Raw genomic sequence first — 15,885 nt, 5'->3', positions numbered from 1 at the left:
TTTTTAAAGAAGATGAGAGAACCTGCGATCAATTGTCGCCAATCGCCTTTATGTCACCTACCCATCTCTGTTGGAGTCTTCCCTTGCTTTTTGTCCTCCTCCTTGGTCTCTATTCTAGGATTCTCCGTATCCACCTGTTATTATCATATATGTGACTGGCACAGTGCTATTTGATTTTTTTAATTTTCTTCCACGATATTTCCGTTAAAGACAAGTACATAACAATAGCAAAATAGAAAGGAGCAACAACATACATAGATGAAAATCCTAGAACCCTTAATACAGTATAAAATTAAGAAATTGATTAATAAAGGCGCAAATCAAAGTGAAATTAATGTGCCTGTTGGGTTCAACAAAATTGTTGCCGGTTTAAAACCCGGATAAAAAAGGAGGGGAGAAGAAATTCTACAGCTCAGTTAGCACTGCACTTGTAGACTAAAAATAGCTCACAGGACTCTGAAACAGTAAAATCCTGCCACGACGACCAACTCCAGAAAAGGGACGGGACAATTGGATGTGTATGAACTCATCACTCTATAGACTATAGAGTGCAACAAGGCAGGAAGAGTGCTCAAATTCTGAATTCGATACTTTGGTCCAACAAAGCTACTATGAGAACTAAAATGACTATCTACAAAGTAATTGTAGAGCCCATTCTTACATATGGAGCAGAATGTTGGCAAATGACAGTAAAAGGAAAGAAAAAAGTTGACACGGTTGAAATGGACTACCTAAGAAGAGCTTGCCGTATATCAAGAGTAGAACGTATACCTAATTCTGAAATTAGAAGAAAAACAGATACATACAACTTCTGAAAGAATAGAAACTAGACAGTTAATATGGTATAGACACGTACAGAGGATGGACGACAACAGATGGCCAAAAAGAGCTATGGAATACAATCCAAGTAATAGAAGGAAACGAGGAAGACCAGTCAAGTCTTGGATACAAGGTGTTATGGAAACCATGAAAGACAGAGCCATTGATAAAGACACCTGGAGAGATAGAAAAAGATGGCGATCGTAATGCGGGAAGCGGCAGAAGCTGTAGGATCCCCGCTTATATATATATATATATATATATATATATATATATATATATATATATATATATATATATATATATATATATATATATGAACTCATTACTTTATAGTCTCCCATCAAATTATTAGACCCTCAGAGATATAGGAAACTGATCACTGGCATCCTTTAGAGACCCGTAAACTCACCACCGCAGATAAGTAAGCTCATCACCAGCATTTTGCTACAAGGCTCTGGTTTCTAATGCGGAAGAATGCCTGTTATCTGTTATACTGCTTGTTTACGTGGTCATGTATTAAATTCAGAAATTATTTTAAGCAAACTGCTTTAAAACTTATCTGATATATTTATTTATATCGGGTGTATTTTTAAAAATAGACACCGAATAAACGATAAATACAGAGCGTTATCTAAGAAAAAAGAAAAAAACTAGATGTAGAAAACATAAGAAAAATTTGAAAAGTAGAACACATAAAGTTGAGTCAAAAAAATTCAACAGAAAAAACACATTAAGAATTTTCACAGATTTAATCTAATCTTATTGCTATTAGTAAATGATGTTGATAACTCCGTTGTACAATTGCTAGAAAAACCGTTGGAGTATAAACTATTATTAAATCAATCCATTAATATTTATTAGATGCATTTAATTGGCGCGTGATTTCCAAAAAATAATTTTATAACAACGCATATCCATCCCGTTGAACAGTGAAGCGTGTTTTTGGCTACTTGATCCATATTTATTATTGCGAGGAATCAAGTTCGGTAAACATCAACAGTTCCTGGAACAGCTTTTTAGAAATCTTACCTCCCACAAAGGTTTGCAATAGGTGGTGGGCAATAAAGAAAGGAATAATAATCGATACTAGAATAATAAACACTACTTACTATATTTAACGTGTGTATGTTATAGTACGGGCGATTTTTTACTATTTTGCATATATAGTGATCGTAGTAATAGTAGTTCTATTAATTTGTACATTCTGCCACGTGCAAAAGCTCAACAATCTTTGTTATTATTTTAGGCACACTTAAATTGATATTACTCCGCTTTACAATCACAATAACAAATCTCTTTTGTTATTAAGTCGACTACAAAATCAATCAGGATCATAACTTATACTTATTTTATAGTTTTTAATCTTACATTTATGCAATTGTTTCGTCCATTTTAGATGATATCTAAATTATGATCTAGTATACATCATAAAGTTAAGTAAGTAAAGTATACCGTAATCAGATAAGAAGGTAATTCACTAAACCCATTACTATTTAATAAAATTATGCATGACTGACAATTAAATGGAGTTCTGATAGAAGAACCTGTTGGAAGTTGATCTCTAGGAGAGATATCTTCTTCTTTAGATGCCAGTGAAGGTTGGTGATGATTTCTGCAAATTCTTCCCTATTTTGCACTGTTCTAAATGTGATTAAAAAAAAGAAACCTAATGAAATAGGCAATCTAGAAAAATGAAAGTGTAATATTTTTTAACTTTATACTCCTTTTACTAAATCAAATAAATTGAGTAGAAAATCGTCTATTTTAAGAAAAGAATTTGCTAAAAAGAAATTATAAAAAACAAACAAACTTAACAAAAAAAGATTCGTTTTACAGTCTCAATATTTTATAAAATTTTGTGGTATTTCAAGGGTAATAACCTTAGGTTATAAAATCTAAACCATAAGCAAAAGCATATAACGTACGTTTTAACTCAGAAGTAAAAAAATTCGAACGTCATCTGCTTTATCGCTATGTGCTATCGATTCTGTTATAAATAGTGCGGGAGCTTGATTTATATTCATCCTTCTGACGATTGATCAAGTCCTATATTGTTGCTGTAAAACAGCCCATTTAAGATAAGGATTAGCTGTTATTATTTTTCTTTTAGTGCTTATCCGTTTCGGATGTTGGCGAGCATCATGGCAATCTGTACTTTGTATATTGCAGCCCTGAAAATACTTTTCAGCCAGGAAATTACTTTTCAGCCAGAAAATCCTTCGCCTTCCTGGTTCACGTTCTCTTCTACTTTTCCCTGTAAAATTAGTTGCAGCAATCCATATCGTTGGCTGTTCCTCATAAGATGAGGAGTCGTATTCGAATTTGACTGTTTTTATTGTGGTTAACAGCTTTTTCTTTTGTATTTCTAATAAAACGTCCTGTTTAGCAGCGTAGTCGGTATAAGATATCTTCAGCGTTCGACGATAAAGCAACATTTCGAAAGCTTTAATTTTCTTGCAGGCAGCGTCTGTAAGATTCCACGATTTAACTCCGTACAACAGTATAGGAAAGATATAACATCGTAGTAATCTGATTTTTATGGGTATTGATAAATCATGCCATTTGAATAGTTTAGCCGTTTTTTGAAATGCATATCTTGCTGTTGTTGCTCAGAGCAATACGAAATAAATGTAGGAAAGTAGATAAAATGGGTGCAAGTACACATTATAATACACCTACACATGAGATGATTATTTGTTATCACTGAGTAAGTCAGAAAGTCATCAGGACAAGATAAAATAGCCAATCAACTGCTACAATATGTAAATACGGCATCAATAGAGGAGATAACAAAAGTATTGCAAAATATGCTTGCCCAAAATCATAAACAAACTCATTTTATGAAAAGTCACAAAGTCGAAATTTGACTTTTGAGATTTTTATAATTTTCACTATAATTTTCGTTATATAAAGTAAATTATTATTTTTGAGTTTTAAAAACTCACTCAGTAGATCATTTTATCAGTTCTTATAATAACAAAAATTAATTAAGTCATACAGTGAATTTTTGTGCGTTGGCATATCGTGATCATTGTCTGTTATTTCGCTTATGATCAAAAACCCAAATATCCTAATTTTAAGATCATTTTATTTATATTTTATATTCCTTTATAACCATTTATAACCATTTATAACCATTTATTGCAATTTATAACCATTTATAACCATTTATAACCATTTATAACCATTTTTAACCATTTATAACCATTTATAACCATTTATAACCATTTATAACCATTTATAACCATTTATAACCATTTATAACCATTTATAACCATTTATAATCATTTATAACCATTTATAACCATTTATAATTATTTATAAACATTTCTAACCATTTATAACCATTTATATACATTTATAACTATTTATAACCATTTATAACCATTCATAACCATTTATAACCATTTATAACCATTTACAACCAGTCAAAGCCATTTATAACCATTTATAAAAATTTATAAACATATATAACTATTTAAAACCATTTATAACCATGTACAACTATTTCTAACAATTTATAACTCTTTATAACCATTTATTACCGTTTATAACCATTTATATTTATTAGTAAAAATTTGGAGTTCTGTTATTACTCATTGAAGTTATTTAGCTCAGCAGTTAATTAAAGACGAAAATTACTGAGCCCAAAAAACCTATTCCCGTACTATATTCTTCTTCTGATGAGAATGTTGATAATGATGAAAACACCGACGTAGCCATTTTACAATGTCAGACTAAAAAGAAAATAATAGTACTAAAATATGACGACAAAGAACGTTTAACTAGATGAGAAAGAAGTGACATACATTATGGTATATAGAAATCAGAATAAAGAAAAAATTAATACCCAGCAAAGCACTATCGAAACAGTAACACACCAAAAGCACCTCAAAGTATTTCTTTCGAAAATTCATGTTGGTTTTGTAACGATTTAAAAATATATCATTTTTTTTAATTCTATTTAATTCAGAAAGCAGTAACTTTTATGCGACCATCTATAATGGTTTAATTCTGAGAATTCTACTTATATATTCGAACTTTATTCTATCATAAATATCCGAATGGCATTTCAGAATCTTCAAAAGAGAAACATTTGAATTCTAATTGTCTTCTCTGTAATATTTTGAGGCCCGTCCGATGAAGGTAAAGTGAATTTTTGCATCATATTTAAAACGCGTCGCTTATAACTAGACATTATTCGTGAACAAAGTAGAAATTATATGCTGTGAGAATATCGAGTGTATTTAAAAGCTTTATAAAACGTTAAAAATAAAATCGGCAAACAATATCTCATACTATAACAGAACTGTAAGTAGTTGAATTAATTTACAAATTAATATACTGGGAAACCATTAATAACATGATTCTTAGTAAGCGTATTTTACTATGAATATTTCAAGGAGCACACCTGGCAAATGCACATTCTTCGTGAAAAATATTACCCATAATTTTCTATTTGACATACCTACACTTATTAAAAGCTATAATAATTGTGTTGTACTAGCTGGGAGTAATATTTATGGCTACCTGACGATTTACGTAGAAAGACTCCATTTCATATAAAATACATGGATTCCACAACTATTAACGCTCCGAAATTTTCTGAAAACTATTAAATAAAGTAGATACGTTATCGTGGGAATCTGGCAGTAAACTTAGAGATTTACTCACTAGCTTTTATGGCTTTTTCTAAAGATTTCTTCTTCTAAAGATACGACACTTACAACAACTGTAAATCCTCTTCATGTTTGCTTATTCTTTCCTCCTCTCAGTTATGCAGATGGGTGGCTTTCCAGATTATTCCACTTTTTACACTTGTAATGCTGCAGTTTGTGTCCATGATAATGAGGGAAATTATATGTGATATATTATATATATCGGGGTAGTCAAAGTTTTATTTATTTATCGAGTATAATTTCTTCTGAAATAAGGTTATATCATGACAACATAACATAGAGCCTAACGTACAACATAACCTAACTAATAGTGACCCTACATTTGTTTGTACTCTGTCATGTATATTGATATACAGTCCATTTATATTTCCATAGAACTTTTCTTTTGATAGTCTTGCTTTTAAATGCTATCAGCAAGTGCAGCTCAAATTGCAGCAGTATGTAATTGTTACTTCTCAAAATTTCGAAAGTGAGATTCTTCTTCATCTTATTGCGCCGTCTCCTTTCGAAGGTTGGCGATCCAAATGGCAATTGTAGCTTTGAAAACTGCTGCACGAGAGATTTCTGTGGATGAGCGGTCGAACCATCTCCTCAGGTCTTTCAGCCACGAGTTCTGGCGTCTTAAAACTGATCTTTTGTCCTTCACTTGACTTTCCAATATGATTTGAAGTAATTCATATCTTTCACCTCTCAACACATGACCCAATTATTTTTCTCTCTTTGATTATGCTAGTAATACTTTTTACTTACTCATGCGTCGAAGTACCTCACCATTGCATGGAATTCTCAGCATCCATCTGTTTATATATATTTCAAAAGCATCTATTATTTTTTCTGTTTCAGAGTTCATTCTCCAACTTTCACAGTCATACAGCAAAGCAGAGAAAACGTAACATCTGATCATTCGAATTCTGAGCTCTAGACTAAGGTCTGATCTTGTAAAAAATGTTTTCATGTTCATGAATGTTTTCCTCGCTTTTTAGATTTTTGGTAGGATTTTTTTTTTGGTTACACTGGCTGTTGATATGTACTCCCAAATATTTTATCTGTTACCTGTTCTATTATTTTTGTCCCTTGGCATACAAATGTACGTTTGTTGTAATCTTTGAAAATACTAGAATTTTAGTTTTGGAAACATTTAGATATAAACCGAATATTTCGCTATGATGAACTACCGCATTTATTATATTTTGTGGTTTTTGTGCGTTGCTTGCTATTAGGACTTTATCATCAGCGTACATGATGTTGTCTATGCTGGTTTCGGTAATCTTGATCCCACCTTGAACCTTGTCTAATGCTTTTCTTAATATAGATTCCGAATAGGTACAGATTAAATAATAGCGATGATAAGACGCAAACTTGTCGTATGCCTCATCGGATTCGTATATCTTCGGATGTTGTTGCCGTTCAATTTCTATTTCTGTATTTGGTTTGGTGTCAATATAGTTCTGAGATAATTAGCAAGTCTTGTTCGTCAATTCCAGTTGTTCTCAGAATTTCGATCATCTTTTGATAGTTAACGCAGTCAAATGCTTTTCTATAATCAATAAAACATGCATATACATCTACATTTATGTGTCTGCATCGTTGTGTTAACATATTTAAGGCAAAAAGAGCTTCTCGTGTTCCCAATCCATTTCGAAATCTGAATTGAGTGTCACTCATCTAAAACTTACACTTCTTGTAAATTCGTGTATGAATGATTTTGAGGAAAGTTTTAGGGACATGAGACATCATGCTTAATATTCGATAGTCATCGCAGTGTGAAACATTGGATGTTTTTAAGTGAGGTTAAGATGCCGCAAATGTGGACTGTGTGTAGTGATTTAACTGTTGACGATAAAAAAATTGTTCTTTGTGATTGTTGTAGAGATCCTTTTCACCTAGAAATATGCTTCTAATGAGATTAAAACATTTGTGATACAGAAATGCTCAATCTTATACAGTTGTGAAGATTGCAGATAATATTTTTCTAAAATTCCTCCGCATATTAGAAAAATGCATACTTCTGAACAAAAGACAAATACCTTTGACTAACATATTATTACTCTTTAGCACAAGAGTCCTGGATAAGGAAAATAGAAAACTCAAAGCGTACCATGGTTTATCAGACACAACTCGTTAAAAATCAAGTATTGTAGTAGAATTATAAATGACCGTTTTGAAGAGGTCAATGAACGTTTAAATGTGTTAGTAATGTTAAGTTATACAATGTTCAAGAGTCCAAGAGCTTAAGGGTTCTTTGTAAAAGAATAGATGATGACAGACAGTTTCTCTTATATATACTAAAACCTGTACCAGTTGCCTCCAATGATATCAAAAAAGTTCTGAGGGTTTAAAATTTGGTGCTAGACCAAGACACTTTAAAATTATTCCCATTTGGCTAGCTAAGTACCCAACTCAAAGAATAAATTTACAACTGTTGATGTTGGTGTGGCTATGGACAGAACAAAGGTTTAGCAGGAACAACTACATAAGGTGTTAAATGAACTTAAAACTAGAAAAGAACAAGGGAAGGAAAATGACCTAATGCTTAAGTTTATCAATGGTATCCCTAAGATTGTAACAACCAGTAAGAGGGAGATCTCTTTCAGAGAAATTAAGTGTCTACTACAAAAATCTTGATAGCATTAGAACACAAATTAAATGTTTAAAATCCTCAGTTTTTATATGTAACTTTAATGTTTGTTGGAAATATGGTTAAATGAACAAATTCCTACTACACAGCTTAGATGGTTTGGTTACACAATCTTTCAAATCAACCGTAATCCAAACAGTAGTTCCTGTTTAAGAGGAGAAGAGGTACTTATGGCCATACAAACAGTGTTTCGTTGGGCATCAGCTTACTGTTACTTTAACTGTGGAGCACCTTTTTACAAAGCTTAACATTGGTGACAAACATATCATTTTTGGAGCAACTTACATTCCACAAAAATCTGACATTAATGTCTATTTGACCCACTAGACTACAATTAAAAATATTGGCACACAGAACCCACATTGCAACCACAGATTGCCTGATTCATCACTCTACTTATTTGGAGATTATAATTTGTCTTCCGCTTTGTAGACTTCACCTGATGAAGATAGTTTACTAAATCACTACCCTGCAGGTTATTCTGCTACTCGTATAAATGAATATTTCCCTTTTTTTGGATTTAAAACAAGTTACCCCAATCATAACTCTCATAATGTAGATCTATTATTGTGTAATCAAACTCAGTCAGTTGAAGCTGTAACTATAGTTGAAGCCTCTGATTTAATATTGGAGAATAATTTTCATAATACTACATTTGAATGTGATATTTGTTAAGGTACTACTTTTAACCGGCTCTCATACACTGAATCATACTTAGACTTAGAAATTCTGATTATTGTAAACTTAATGATTATTTTGGACGTCCTTAGAACGCGTTCTTTGTACGCGTCCTTAGAAAATCATCGAAGCTTTACTCAGCTAAGTACCATTACAACAAGATGCTCAAATGATTTCTTTTTAGTCTCAAATATGGTAGAATCGTAACTTTTAAAAACCAAATCATACTGCAATAATTAATCATAAATTAAAAAAAAATCAAGAGGTAACTCATGCAGTACCTACCGACATGTGTAAAACTTCTAATGGTATTCGCATTCTTCGTGTGCCATCCCTTTTTGGGAAAAGACGTCGTGTCCAAGGGAAACCCCATCTGCCTTTCGTACAACTCGATCATCGCCTGGGGTATCACCACTTTCGATTTGTCAACTTTCGGCCGACCTTTGAAGCCGAATAACGATAACAAATTGCTTTCTACTTGGTCTTTAACTTCTTTGGGAACGTTCGATGAATCTGTCCTCCAACAGCATTCGAGGACGGCCAGAACCACCAGCCAGAAACTGTTACTTAAATTCATTTTAGTCAGCCTGAAACAAAAAACAGCGTATTAGGTTACTAGGATTACTAGAAAAACTATCAAATTTAAATAAAACTTGTAACAAACCAACCCCTGACGCTGCACCTCTAAAGTGCGTGCAAAATGCAAACCCCAATATGTGGCATTTCGAGAGGCCTGTAATATGGACCAGTGACCTGAGTCATTTTTATTATAAAATAAACCCTAAAACTATCCTGCGTGGTGCAAGCGGTAGGATGTTTGCCTCGCAAGCCGGTGGTCCGGGGTTCGAATCCCACCGCCGGCAAGAACATCTAGACATTTTAAAAATGTCTATAGGCCCCAGGTCGACTCAGCCTGAATAAAAATGAGTACCTTGGGTAAAACCAGGGGAAATAATAGACGGTTGAAGCGTAGCACTGGCCATGTTACCTTCCTTGTATACCGTAGGCCCTAGATATAGCAGACTACCCTGCTATACTCCCAAAGCCGCGACAGCGGTATAAAACGGGAGACTATTATTATTATAAACCCTAAAAACTCTGAAATTAATTATTATTAGTATAACATCGTATTATATGTTCGACTACTCTACGTATTAATATGTTATAAACTATTGAATATGAGTATCTTAATACATTTCTAAAAAACTTGACCAAATTGAGAACAACATAAGTTTAACTCAGAATTCTAGAACCTTGTACCAACTTTAAGAGTGAAATTCCAAGGCTAAAGGTTGTCTGATCGGTGGGTGTGTCAAGTCGTCGCAGCTTGTCATTGCTTAGAAATTAATACACGACGTACATTTATGCAACATACGGTTGACTATTTTAATTTCCGGCTGCAGAGTCTGCATCTTAAGTCCCATTGTACGGAAGTGTCTCCTGATTGATGCATGTCTAGTAAGGAAGCCTGTTAGGATTCTAAGCTGAGAGCTACGTTGTGTTTAGATATAGGCTTTTTTCCAGATGGTGCTTTTTGACACTCCTAAAGCCAGCTCTGGACTATTTTGTAGATCTTCTTCAAGTTCCGCTCCTATCAGACGTTGGAAATCATTCTGGCAATTACTTGGTGCACCCTACGGCAAATCTGGATCTAGGAGTAGATTTGTAGATCTAGGAGTGGTAGTCTTAAGTGAAATAGACTCGATGGAAGAGATCCGAACACAAGAGATAAACGCTTGTTGTGTCAACGGATACCTGGAAGACAAGGCCTGGAAAAACTGCAGAGCAGAAACATCAACAACGAAGATAATAATAAGAGAAACTGAAACAAGCATATTAAGAATAATCGATGGAGTTTTAGTGATAAAACAAGAAGCTAAGATATTAGAGAAGAACTGGAAGTACTCTATGTGATGAGGAGGGTTAGAGATGGCTAGATTTTGAAGAGTTTTTGTTTGCAAAAGCAAAGAAACTATACACAGGGAGACAAGTAGGCAGACTACCAAAAATGAAGGAAAAAGTCCAAAAAACTATTAGATAGGATCTAGTTTTCAAAAAACGAACAGAACGGAAGTTGATTCTTCTTTGTTAGATCACTCCCGTATATACATAGTATCATTTTTATACGTTTCTGATCTTTTTTGACATTTTTTAGTCTATATATCTGTCATTATATTATTGTTTGCAGATCCTCCATCAATATCAGAACACTTTAATATTGTTCTGGCACTATTTTTGTAGTTCTTGTGTTTCATTAACTGTATAATAGGTAATTAACGGCACTATAAATACACGCTCCTTCCCATATCGGTTGGCTCACCTATGGAATTTTCAGTTTAAGTCGATTACCGTAAACAAATTATACTCTGCATGTTTTTATAAGTTCCCATATTAATTATTATGGAATTTTTATTAATATTTATTAAAAACATTATCCGTATGGTTTTTTTTATTTATTTTCAAAAAAAACCACTATACCCTGGCTATGCATTCACTAATCTCAACATACGTGGATTTTTTCATAAATACTTTAAATCCAGAGGTACTATGGAAAAGTGATATCAAAACAATAATATGGTCAGTTAATGTGAAATGTATTTAGTAGTATTGTAAAGCTTTTTGCCGTTTGTGGATTGTACAATGGGTCGAGGTAAAGTTATCGATGAGAAAATTTGTATCTATGAGAAACATGTTTGATTTTTTAATTCTGAAGATTTCAATTCGGAAATCGCGAATATGTTGTAATTGTCACGCTATAGTGTAAGAAATATAATCAGAAGATACCCAAAACCTAGAAATGTGCGAAAAAGTAAAATAACCGAAGCAGATCGAAGGGCATTAAGACGCATTCTGGTGAAAAGTCGACGAGCAAATTATATGGAGTTAAGCGTTTTATGGAGTGACATTATTGGAAGACAAGTTTCTAGATCAACATGTCACGGAGAGACCCACAAGTTAGGATTTGGTACTTACAAAGTTTTATAGTTAAAAAAATTAGTACGAATTGTTTTTAATTAATTTCATTTTATTTTAGGCTGAGGAAAAGCCACTTTTAACATTAAAACAAAAGAAAAATAGACTAAGATGGTTGCAAGGGCATAAAGATTGGACTCAGTCGCAAAAAGATTCAATACAATGGAGTGATCAGTCCAAATTTGAAAAGTTTGTTGGAGTCGCGTCATTCGCAGGAAAAATGAAGCTTTCCATTACGACTGCCTGAATAGAAAAGTCAAATTTTCTGCATATGTCATGATCTGGGGCAGCATTTCGTCTAATGGTGTGGAAAAGTTACATTTTAACACGTCAAAAGAGCATAAAGATTGGACTCAGAGGCAACGGGATTCAATACAATGGAGTGATAAGTAGAGATTTGGAGAAGTATGTGTTGGATACAGTAGAAGCTGCGTCATTCGCGGGAAAAATGAAGCTTTCCATCCCGACTGTCTGAAGACAAAAGTCAAATTTTCTGCATCTGTCATGATCTGGTGCAACATTGTCTTCCAACAGGACGGAGCAGGTAGTCATACTTCAAAAATGAGTTTAAAATGCATTGAAGATCATGGCGTACCACTTCTGGAATGGGTTTCTAACAGCCCCGACTTGTCCCTGATAGAGACATTGTGGCGCGAAATGAAAAAAGCTTTGAGAAAACATTCTGCCAGGTCCGTCAACGAATTGAAGGCAAAATTTCAAGAAATATGACATTCGTTTACATTAGAATTTTGTCAGAACTTAGTAAAAACTATGTCTTGAAGAATTGTGGATGTCATTAAAAATAAAGGGGATGTTACTCAGTGGTAAACTTTCACATTTTTTTTTGTTAATATTAAATATTCTATGCGTTTATAAAATATTTTCTATAATTCAAAAATGTTGTTGGATGTATTAAAACTTGGGCTGCGCTTTTATTTTTGTTCTCTAAAATTTAATGTTCATGTCAATTTAACGTTGGTCCAACTGATGTGAAGGGGCTCGTATAGGAAACACTTTATTTTGACATTTGGTGTCTAAATTATATACTTAGGAAATATGTCCTTAATAAACTTGACAGAAAGTCTAAAAAATTGTTTAACTTGTATATTTCGCCTAAAATTTATATCAAATAAACATACTTATATTTACAGCATAGATTTTTTAAGAACAGACTTAAAAGAGTATTAAATAAAGCATATTCTTTAACCAACGTATAAAGTAAATATATTCTACGTTTGTATAAAGAACCAGCAGCTAATTCTCCTCACAAAACAATAAACTTTAATCTCTGTGGGTGGTTGTGTCTCTCAAAGTGTCTATTTCGAAGATAGGTAGGTACTCAAGACTTCAGGTACGTCCATATTAAGAGATACTCGAGTCATAGCAAGAAATATGCATGCCTTGTTATTCACTAGAACCTGATTACGGATTAGTTAGACGAGGACGGAGATAGGAAAATGGGTGTGTTGAGGTAATGGTCTGTTCTTTCAATTCTGATCTCTACTTTCTTTATTATTGAATTGTTGTGACAGTTTCTTTTGTTGGAACGCAAGTTGGTTTGTTATGTTAACCCGCTTTAAAAAAATATTTTGGGGGATTTGTTTTGGGTTTGTTCAATAACAGGACAAAGTTCTACCTTAAGATACATAGGAATATGTCAAAGATGTATTTGAAAGGGTTGTTTTTATTTTTCAATGCTCAAAAATATTATAAAAATGTAGATATTTTAAAGTGAAGCCAATACGTAGATGGAAGTAAATCCATTCAGCTAGTTAACATTTAGTAACTATTTAATTTTTTATATAAGTATGTATTGCTAAACTTTTAACTTTAGAAATATACAATTATTAATGCAAAAATAAAAGAAAACTATAAATTGTATTGTTTGTAAATTATAGTGGTAAGTATTTACTAATAAGATAATAACAATAACATATTGGTGGAATCAAGATATTTCGCAGGAAATAACACAGAAAAGAAAATTGTATCAAAAATATCTGAACACAAGAAAGGTGGAAGACAGAATCGAATACAAAAGAATGCAAGCGATGGTCAGAAGAAAAATATGCCAAAAGAAAAATGAATCCTGGGAAAAAAGTGCACCATGCTAAATACATACATTGGTGGAAGCCAAAGTTCAGAAAGCTGGAAACTATTAAAAAACTTAAGAAACAACAAAAAAGAGATATTATTCGGTCCATATCACCGCAAACTTGGGAAGATTACTTTAAAGATTTACTAAAAGAGACAAGAGAGCCCTTCAAACAGCTAGAGAACTATGGTCTACAAGGCGTCAGGCTGATAGGATCACCAATCAGAATAAATGACAGAGAAGTCGAAACTGTATGCAGACATCTAAAGAATGGCAAATCACCTGGCCCAGGAAATGTAGCTCCGGAACTCATGAAACATGGACCCAAAATACTAATTCAACGGCTACGACAAATTTTCCAGGAATGCATAAATAAACATGAAATACCTGAGGAATGGAAAGAATCACATATGATGGAGCATCCATAAAAAGGGAGATAAATCGAAACCTGAAAACTATAGAGGAATTGCAGTTACTAGTAGTATTAGCAGAATATATGGGAAAATAATAAAAAATCTAATAGAAGAAGAATACCAAGATACGGAAGCCGAAGAACAGGCTGGTTTTTGTGCAGGTCGATCTACAATAGACCATGTCTTCTCTATTACTCAGATAATTGAAAAGAAAGTTACTCGTGGCCAAGAAGTCTAACTGACGTTCGTAGACCTTAGGAAAGCATATGATAGTGTCCCGCTTGATAAATTATGCACTGTGGAAAACAAATATAAATATAGAATTGATTGAAGCGGTACTACCGTTGTACTACCAACAAACAACAAGAATTAAAACAGGAAATCTGATAACACCGGGATTCACCTTTCTAATCTTTTCCTTTGTAGGAAAGCCAATTAAAGCTTATCAAACCGTTCATTAGCAATCATCATCAATATAATCTCCTCTTTTTTGCCAACTGACCTAAAAGAACAAGAGTATTGTTTCGGATATAAATAAATGAATAACAAACTATAATTGAATCATAGGATTCCTATCTTCTAACTCTAAAATTCCCAGAATCTTACTAATCTACACTCATTATAAAAACTACAACTGATCAATATTACATAATATTAAAAAATGATTCACAACATTATTGTTTACAATTAATTTTGCATAAGCGTTGATATTTTTTCTCTAATTTTATCTGCATTTTTTCTTAGACACGTGTAGAAACGAATCAGCCCGTTGTCGCATGATTATAATTATTATTTTTGTATTGTTGATCAGTCTGTCGTGTTTTATTTAATATTCATTTGTGTTTGTTGATAAAAGATGATGAAAAAGACGTCAATTGGTTGACAAAAGTTGTAACTTGTTGAATTCATATACGGTTTATAATAATACCTAGTATAAAAAACTTATACAGAAGTAAAACACTTCATAAATTCTTCACTCACTTCACTTCTTCATTCAAATAAACATTAAAAAAACCAAAGTGATGTCAATCCGAAAAAACCAAAACGTACCTCAACCTTGCACAATAAATGGGCACATTTTAGAACAGGTCAATAGATTTAAGTACCTGGGATGTTGGATCGATAGCAGCCTAAATCCTGATCTAGAAATAAGATCGAGAATAGAACAGGCCAGAAAATCTTTCGAAAAAATAAAAAAACTGCTTTGTGATTCTCGAATAAAACTCGAAATTCGACTACGTTTATCAAAATGCTACGTCTGGTCGACTCTTCTATATGCAGTTGAAACGTGGACCCTTAAAACATCAACCGTAAATAAATTCGAGGCCTTTGAAATATGGATCTACCGGAGAATACTCAAAATTTCATGGACATCGCATACCTCAAACGAAGAAGTGCTGCATAGAATAGGCAAGGAAAGAGAACTTTTTAACACAGTAAAAGTTAGAAAAACATCATACCTAGGCCACATACTGAGAAATAATAAGTACCAATATGCCCAACTTATAGTGAAAGGAAAAGTCGAGGGAAAGAGAGGCCTAGGAAGGAAAAGACTATCGTGGCTCAGAAACATCCGACAATGGACAGGGC

At 33.1% G+C, this 15,885-nt stretch overlaps 1 protein-coding gene across 2 annotated transcripts in view; it reads right to left on the bottom strand.

The window, feature by feature from the left end:
* dpp (decapentaplegic morphogen) overlaps positions 1–15,885 on the bottom strand; it is a 214,678-nt gene that overhangs the window by 19,985 nt on the left and 178,808 nt on the right. For both annotated transcript variants that reach the window (XM_072524084.1, XM_072524083.1), the window contains one exon: positions 9,103–9,404. In XM_072524084.1, coding sequence (XP_072380185.1) covers positions 9,103–9,394 — 292 coding nt within the window. In that variant the 5' untranslated portion in view covers positions 9,395–9,404. The remainder of the gene's footprint in view (positions 1–9,102; positions 9,405–15,885) is intronic.

This window comes from Diabrotica undecimpunctata, chromosome 2, assembly GCF_040954645.1.
Source record: "Diabrotica undecimpunctata isolate CICGRU chromosome 2, icDiaUnde3, whole genome shotgun sequence".
NCBI lineage: Eukaryota > Metazoa > Arthropoda > Insecta > Coleoptera > Chrysomelidae > Diabrotica > Diabrotica undecimpunctata.
This window is presented reverse-complemented; position numbering and strand designations above follow the sequence as displayed.